Consider the following 8,426-nt stretch of genomic DNA (forward strand, 5'->3'; position numbering starts at 1 on the left):
TTTTAACCCGGCACAGACGAAATTGGATGCTTTACCCAACGCCTCCTAATACTGGCATGCTGCGTTGGACAGCGGGAGGATGGGAAGGTGGGGGGTGGGGGAGAGCAGAGCTGACTGTTTCACAATCTCTCCCAATCTGTTACAGACGCCCCACAGATGCACATCTAACAACCATCCCCATGATCAATAAATCCCCGGAGGCGGGTAGATGTAGCAAAACTACGCCACTTGCTCTTTTGCAGGACCGGGGTTAGTTTCCAGGATCTGCGCGGTGCAAATGACACCTAAAGGCCGTGACCCCATGCACTTGGGAGCTGAGGGCATTGCCAGGACCCCGTGAGCCCAGGCCTAGCCCTGAATCTCTTTCACCGGATCCCAGATCTCTTTCACAGAGCCCTGAGTGTTCATTGGTGCCATTGGGTTGTTCTCTCTCACTCAGGTGTTGTTGTTTTTTAGTGTGCAGTTGGACACAAAATGTGCAGTTGGGGAAAAAATGTGCAGTTGGAAATCTGATAATGTGCAGTTGAAAAAAGCGGTGAAAAAAAAATAAGACACATGTTATGTGTATGTGTTTATTAAGAACTTACAGTAACAATAGACAAAGTCAGGGATGGCATGTAACACAGATTATATGAAGATGCAGGTGAAAGAGCCCTTGATGGTGTGACTGATGTTGGGTCCACCACCAGCCTGAATAGATGTGGGGGCAGAGTTGGCACTCGGGTCTATTGCATGGTTTGGTCCCTCTGTCTGTGTCTCTGTCCTGTGTACTATTGCTGGTTAGCATCTGCTTCAGCTTGGGAGGTTGTCTGGAGGCCGGGACCGGTCTGCCTCCCAAGGCTTGTGAGAGGGAAGTGTCTGTGCTGATGATGGGATGGAGTTCACTGATGATCCATTGTAGTGGTTTCAATTGGGGGCTGTAGGTGACAACCAGTGGTGTACTTCTCTTGGTCTGTCGTCCTTCCTGGGTATCCATATGGCCCTGGCAATCTGCGATTAAGTTTAAGGTGCTACTAGTGTTGGTGAGAATTTGCCCAGTTGTGAAAGAGAAATAATGTGTTTGGCTTGGGTGGGGGCGGGGTGTCTGACAGGGCATTTGTGCAGTTGGGAAATTTGCCTTAACACCCCCCTGCTCTCACTGAGCTGCCATGCAGGGGGCAATTTCCAAAGGGGGGTTGGGGGGGTTAACTTCTCTCCCCACAACCCCCCAAATCTTCCCCTGCATGGCAAGATGAGGGGGGAAAAAACTTTTTACGTTGGATTGGGATTATCCATGGTAGGGTGAAAATTAACTGAAGAATCTAGTTATTTATTTCATTTGTGTGCTCTCTGGGCGGTATTTTAAATGATTTAGTTGAGAAATCAATAGTCTGCCTTTGCCTCCTGTGAAATTTAAATACACCCTCATAGCTGCAAGAGTTATTTCAAGCATTTACTATTTATTTTTATTTATTTAGTTATTATAGCACTTTTATCCTTCCCTTTAGCCAAAAAGGCTCTCAAGGCGGCTTACAAGAATATTTCTTAAGACAGTCTAAAGTAGGGTTGCTCAGTATCAGCTGAAAAGAACCCAAACAACCCACTGATCCAGCCCACAAGGTGGTTTTAGGGGTACGCAAAAAGGGGGAAGAAGTCTCAGGATGCTATGGAAAAGTTTATTATACAAAAGTAGAATACACTTTTCTATAGCATCCTGAGACTTCTCCCCCTTTTTGTGTACATCTTAGATGCTCACCCGCTTTGCACCCACTTTTATAGGTACAGCAGGCCAAAGACGACAGGCCCTGGAACTTTGACAGGTGTGCAGAAGGCTAATTGCAACAGGTACCTCTTCTCACCGCTGTGCAGGGTAGACTGCGCACCCTAAAATCCCCCTCTTCTATGTGGCAGGCAAAAGGTGCAAGTGCTCAGGCCGCCTTTGCATTTGGTCAGCCCGTCTCTGGCGCTTCTGCCAGCAACCGCCACCCCTCTTCAAACGGGTAACCCACGGGATGAGGTTTTGCATTGGGCATCACCCGCAGACAGCCCTGGCCAAATTCAAAGCCTCAGGGCAGGGCCGACACATTTGAAGCAGGGCATTAAATGGCACCCCATCCAACCTCCGCCCAATTCAAAGTGCGCAGACAGGACCCAAGGCGGGCGGAGTTATTTTTGCACCCGAGGCAGAGAACCCCAGGCACACCTCTCCCCCTCCCTAGCAGTAACAGCAGAATAATAACCAACAACTAACAGTTTGCAGCCCTTTCATGACACCTGAATTTTGCTCCCTGAGGCGGCCGCCTCACTCTACCAAATGGTAGGGCCGGCCCTGGTAATCCCAGACCAAAGGATTGCAACTCAAGCTCTCTCTGTGGAATAGTGGTGCAGTGGTAAATTTTGAAATGCGGTTGCTCGTCATCACAGCTCCCACAGTCAGCTCCACCCCCCCAGGACAGTCCAAAAATTGCAGGCAGCTGCATTGGTACAACAAATCCATTCAAACAGTCTCCACCTCCACCAGGAGCAGGCCTTTGGTAAATCTAGGTCTTATCTGTCCATTCAAGACCAAGTCACCCCAAACTACTTTACATTACAACAGGGATCAATATATTGTTGCTGAGAAAATTCACCCACCCACCACGCAACCGCTGTACGGACTGCAGCTAAGCTCAGAGAGAACAGGGAAGCCTGAGGGGGGACCAGATGATGCCAGTGTCCGGGCTAATAAAAACAGTGACAGCACTGTGCCCGAGAGCCCCTGGTACTACTATACACCACTGGTCTGAAACTAAAGAACGTCCCTTTGCCCTCAGTCACCCTTCTTCCTGGGTCACCCCTGGGACATGGGGGTATCGCGGCATCCATGCCAACTTCCCTGACTGAATTTGCACCCTGCCACCAAAAAAAGAATGCCCCAGCACCAATATCGTCTCACCTAACAGGAATTCACTCTTTTTTATTTTTTAGTTCCATGAATAAAGAGCACTGGAGGCATTTAAAGAATAGCGTTTTGGAGGTGGAGGTGTAGATTTGGGGAGAGGCGCCTTTAAAAACACAGGAGCCGAGTTCATTGGGCGGTCTTAATTTCCCAGTTTTATCGATTTCGACCCAAGGTATTCTTCACACAGTCGTCTCAAAGAAGTGCTAACGGTGAGAGATCGCCCTTTCCAGAGGTGTTAAAAGTGCCAGAGCAGTGTCCTCTTAATGCATCGGCTCACCTTCGCTAGTATCGCTTGCCTTCTCGAAGCAGCTCAGTTGACATCAGTCATGGCCAAACGGGTGGTGCAGTCCCAACAGAAAAGGGACTGGAACCCAGAAGTTGACAACTTGAGCTGATGCAGGTTTACTCAGAAGGAAACCTAGCTGAATTCAACGGGGATCACTTCGGCGTAAGCGTGGGCAGGACTGTAGGCTTAGGTTCAAACTTCCTATGCTAGGGATGGGAACTGGCCCCAGGGGGAGGACGCGGGGGGGAGGGGCACCTGTCAGCAGTGGGTGGAGCCACAGGCCAAAGTCGGCAGGGCCACTGCTGGCATGCCCCCCCCCACCGACACACACGCACACTGGGAAAGGTGAGGAGTGAGTGAAGCCCCAGGGAAGTGCCATTCCCAGTGAGCTGGGATGTGGGGAAGGGGATGGGTGGAGGCGGGGCCTCGTTAGAAGCCTTCATGGTCCGGATGGGGAGGGCCGAATTTAGCCTTTCTCCACCTTGCTCTGGTGATCTCCCCCCATCCCTCCCCTGTGTAGCCTCCAAATCTGCTGTGTGACCTTGGACAAGCCATTTTCAATATTGTTCCCTCTGCAAAATGGGAACAACAGCAACCTATCTGGAGAAGATGAATGAGAAGGGTTGTATGGATCTTTGCACAATAAAAAGAGCTTTCGAAATTTTCTATAATAAGGGGGTGTTTATGCTAAAGAGTCAGCGGGGATATTGAGGAAACTCAGATTTCACTGCATTACAAAAGACAGGCATACAGGAAGCTGCCTTTTACTGAGACAAACCCTTGGTCCATCCAGCCCAGTATTGCTGACACTGACTGGCAGCAACTCTCCAGGGTTTGGGGCAGGATTCTTCCCCAAACCTACTTGTAGATGACAGAGATCGAACCCAGGACTTTCAACATGCAAACCATGTGCTGTACCACTGAACTTTGACTCTTCTCTTAGGGCTTATCCACACTAAGTAGGATATTCCACTATGAAAGTGGTATATAAAAGGCAGGAGCCACACCAAGCAGGATATGAAAGCAGTATATAGTATGTGTCAATGGGCCCCAACAGTTGTCAGTGCACTTCAATACCGCTAAAAAGCAGTAGTGTGGCTCCTGCATTTTATATACCACTTTCATAGTGGAATATCCTGCTTGGTGTAGATGAGCCCTTAAAGTATCAGGATTCCTTTGTTTTTCTGGGTGATTTGCAGTAGATCTCCAAGGTTTCTAATTTCCAACAGCCATGTGCTGATTTCTCAGCCTCAGTGTTCCTCATTTCCTAATTGGGTGCTTTTGATCAGGTCTTTGTTCAGCTTTGCTGCCCAGTTTTAGAGGGCTGCGTTAGAATCCCCGATTGCTGATAACTCACATGTGTATATATACCTGTGGATGTTTCATGGAGTGCGGTCCATAATTGACTCTAACCCTGAGCCACTATTTTGTGTCTGGCTGTGGTCCGTAGATTGAAGCATTCATAAATAGATAGATAGATAGATAGATAGATAGATAGATAGATAGAACAAGACAGATCCCACAACCCTGTCCACCCTGGCCCTAAGGCATCTCGGGAGGGCTGGTCCCTGGAGGGCAGCCATTGAAAGAGCTCCGAGAATTTACACAACATTTACCGTACCTTGCATAAAAGCATTTTTAATTGCTTTGAGAAGTAAATTATTTACATTGTTGCTTTCCTGCCCTATTTCCTAGGATTCAAATTACAGTTACAAATTCATCCATCCCACTTTGGTATCTCCAAACAACTTCATAATGTGAATTAGCCGCAGAGATAGCAACTTGGCGAAAGCAGCATGCTGTGGCCAAACTCAGAGCTTGCAGGTACAGATCCAGCTGCTGGTTCGCACGACACAAGAGAGTACACACACACACAGCGCAGGAGATCATAGAATAGTAGAGCTGGAAGGGGTCTATAAGGCCATCTAGTCCAACCCCCTGCTCAATGCAGGAATCTACCCTAAAGAATCCCTGACAGATGGCTGTCCAGCTGCCTCTTGAAGGCCTCTAGCGTGGGAGAGCCCACAACCTCCCTAGGTAACTGGTACCATTGTCGTACTGCTCTAACAGATCATTACGGTGTTCTCCAAACTGGCACCCTCTTGATGCATCGACTACAACACCCATCATGCCCAGCTGGCATAGTCCAAGACAGCTAGAGGGCACTGAGTTGGGGAGGGCTGGTCCATTCACTTCTCCAGCCTTCTTGCATTTGGGAAACCTTAAAGAACAGCTTTGCAAACCACACGTTCACCAGAGAGACCAACACAGGACAGGCTGCTCATATAAACAAGCAGATATCTTTTCAGGAGGAATGAAAGCCCACCCAAGTAGGAGAAAAGCAACTGTATGGATCCACCCACTTTATTTAAAAAGCAGAAGCAGAAGCATGCTGGGGCTATATACAGTGCTAGCAGGAGGCGGATAACTCAAGTCATAGGTTTCCAAGTACCCTTGCACAGAAGTCACTGGCACACAAGAACTAACATGCTACACACATGCAGGTCATTGTGGGACCACCTCACATGCACACAAACCAACACATATGCACACAACCAACCCCAGTTTTCCACTATGCGTACAACAAGTGGAAAATCTGCACATGTAGTGGTTATCCGGGGCTGATTCACACATGCACTTTTGCTACTTGAAGTTCTCTGTACGCGAGAACTCTGCATTTGAAGCAGCTTTAGGCATTCAGACAAGTATTGTCCTACGTCAAAGAGCGGGCAGCAACACGCTCACATGCAAGCCAGGCCTTCGAACGTACAAATGCATGTCTGGCATCCATACTTCTTCCCCCTCCAAATAAGAATACACTGGATCACAGATACCTTGGCCACATCATTGTACATATATACGAAGGCCAGGCTCACCCACATGGTCACCTGTGTGGTGGCAGAGACATGCTTTACTAAGGCTAGGGCCCACTTCACCTCCTATGTAATGCTATAACACTGGATCAGATGTCTGCAGCCGAATGTGTGAACCGAGTTGACAAAAAAAAGCTCCGTATTGTTCCATGGTGACATAAAAGGATATTACAGGAACCTGGCCAGATCTGTGACGGCCCATTTGCACATGCCAGTCACTGTTTTATGTTGGTGTTACTGAGTGACAAATGCACATGCATGGACCAGCCATACAATATGGACTAGTGAATTGAGCCTCAGGTTTTGACCAGTGAAATCTGGGCTCTAATCTACAGCGGCTCATGAAACTTACTTAAGTCGCAATCCTATGCATGTTTAGGCAGGGGGAAAAGAACTCTCACAGTTTCGTGCATTTCCCAGCATTCCCCAGACTTTTCTGTCTAAACATGCACAGGATTGCATAGGGTGAACTGCTCTCTCTCTCTCTCTCTCTCTCTCTCTCTCTCTCCCTCTCTCTAAATGAAAGCAGGGCCTAAAGACATTTTGTTGCCTGAAGGAAAGGTCAAGAGAACACCTGTCTCCATTGCACGTACAGAAGCCGACCAGAGGGGCAGTTGAATCTTTACTTCGGTACTGGTGACAGATCTGTATTTCCCACCACACCAGAGGACAGCAGGCTAGCTTAGGAGGCTCGGAGCAGGCCGCCTGACACACACAGCTACTTCACGGCAACTTCCTGCCTTCCAACATCTGCCACGTGAGGTGGCTGCCTCACTCTGCCTAACTGTCAGCTTCACCCTACCCGGTGCCTGTTTACACTTCCCTGTGCCTGTTTGCATTCTCTTTCCCTCCTTATTGTTTACTACAACTTTATTAGATTGTAAGCCTATGCTGCAGGGTCTTGCTATTTACTGTGTAATCTGTACAGCACCATGTACATTGATGGTGCTATATAAATAAATAATAATAATAATAATAATAATAATAATAACAACAACGTCACAGAAAAAACATCCTACAACGCCCAGCGTTCCCCCAGCCAGCCAGGAGTCCCCCACCCCGCTGTCTATACATGCACAGATTGCACAGTGAACTGTCATGTGTGTGGGTGAGAGCGGGCGAGCGAGAGCAGCAGCAGCAGGGGGGCGTTGGGTATCCTCCCACCTCACCTGTGTGGGACATCTTATGCCACCCCTGGGGGAATATGCTGCCTTGAATTCCTTGGAAGAAAGGTGCAGTGGAAATTAAATAACAACAACTACAACATATGATGATCACCACCAGCCTTCTCCAACCTGGTGCCTTTCAGATGTTTTGGACATCAACTCCCAGCATTTCTGACCCTTGGTCCCTGCTGGTCTAACTGCTGGGCTTATGGGAGCTGAAGTCCAAAAGATCCGGAGGGCACCAGGTGGAGGCAAACTGACCTACACGGGCAGCCTGCACGTTCTTCCCAAACAGAGGCGACTTCCTATGAAAGCCTACAAGGCCAACAGGGAAGAACCGGGCCGGCTCTCCCAAAGGAAGGAACCGAGAAAGGAACTTGAAGCTTCGAACGAATCAGGTCAGCCGACGTCTCAAGCGGTCTCGAGTCCTCTCCGAAGGCGGGGCGAAGGGTGGGCGCGTCGGAGCACCTCCCCACCGCCCTGGGAAGCCCTCCCCCAGCCCAGAGCCGGCCGGGGTTGCGCGATCCAGCCCACCTCCAGGGGAAGCGGGTCAGAGAGCTCCAGAACTTCTCTGCGCGCGCGCGCACACACACACACACACACGCCCCGTCCCCACGGAAGAAAAACCCGAAGGAGGGGAGCCGCCCCCCCGCCCCCAAATCTTGGCTCCACGCGGAGGGCGGCGTGGGGCCAGTTAGCGGGGAGAGGCCGCCGCGGGCACCCACCTGCCTGGCTCGAGAGCCCGCCGCGCGCGTAGAGCAGGGCGCAGAGGAGCGCCGCCCGGAGTTGCCAGGCGCGGGCCGCAGGCATGGCTGTGCGTCCTCCTCGGGGCGAGCAGAGGCGGAGGCGGCGGCAGCTGCGAGCGCCCGGCTCGGGGGCTTGTCGTTCACTTTGGTAACGGCGAGCGGCTGGAAAGCGATCGGGGCTCCTGGGAAAGCAGCGACCGCAGGTGGCGGGCACATGCGCGCACGGGAGGGATCCAGGGGGCGGGGCGGGCAGGTGCGCCGGCGGGGGGGGTGGGGAGGGGGGGGAAAGCAGCTCCACCCCCGCCGGAGGGGCGTGTCTTCGCCTCGTCCCTCTTTCGCGATGCCCAGTAATACCCAAGCCGAGGGAACCTGAGCCCGACGAGCTCTCGCCCAGGCTAGAATTCCAGCCGCGGTTCAGCCGCTGGGGTTCTCCGC

At 50.8% G+C, this 8,426-nt stretch overlaps 1 protein-coding gene across 1 annotated transcript in view; it reads right to left on the reverse strand.

Moving 5' to 3' along the window:
• Positions 1-8,110, reverse strand: part of CD164L2 (CD164 molecule like 2) — a 46,278-nt gene extending 38,168 nt beyond the window's left edge. The window contains exon 1 of the mRNA XM_063140494.1: positions 7,971-8,110. Coding sequence (XP_062996564.1) covers positions 7,971-8,055 — 85 coding nt within the window. The 5' untranslated portion in view covers positions 8,056-8,110. The remainder of the gene's footprint in view (positions 1-7,970) is intronic.
• Positions 8,111-8,426: the final 316 nt, after the last annotated feature.

Source organism: Elgaria multicarinata, chromosome 13, assembly GCF_023053635.1.
Source record: "Elgaria multicarinata webbii isolate HBS135686 ecotype San Diego chromosome 13, rElgMul1.1.pri, whole genome shotgun sequence".
Lineage (NCBI taxonomy): Eukaryota > Metazoa > Chordata > Lepidosauria > Squamata > Anguidae > Elgaria > Elgaria multicarinata.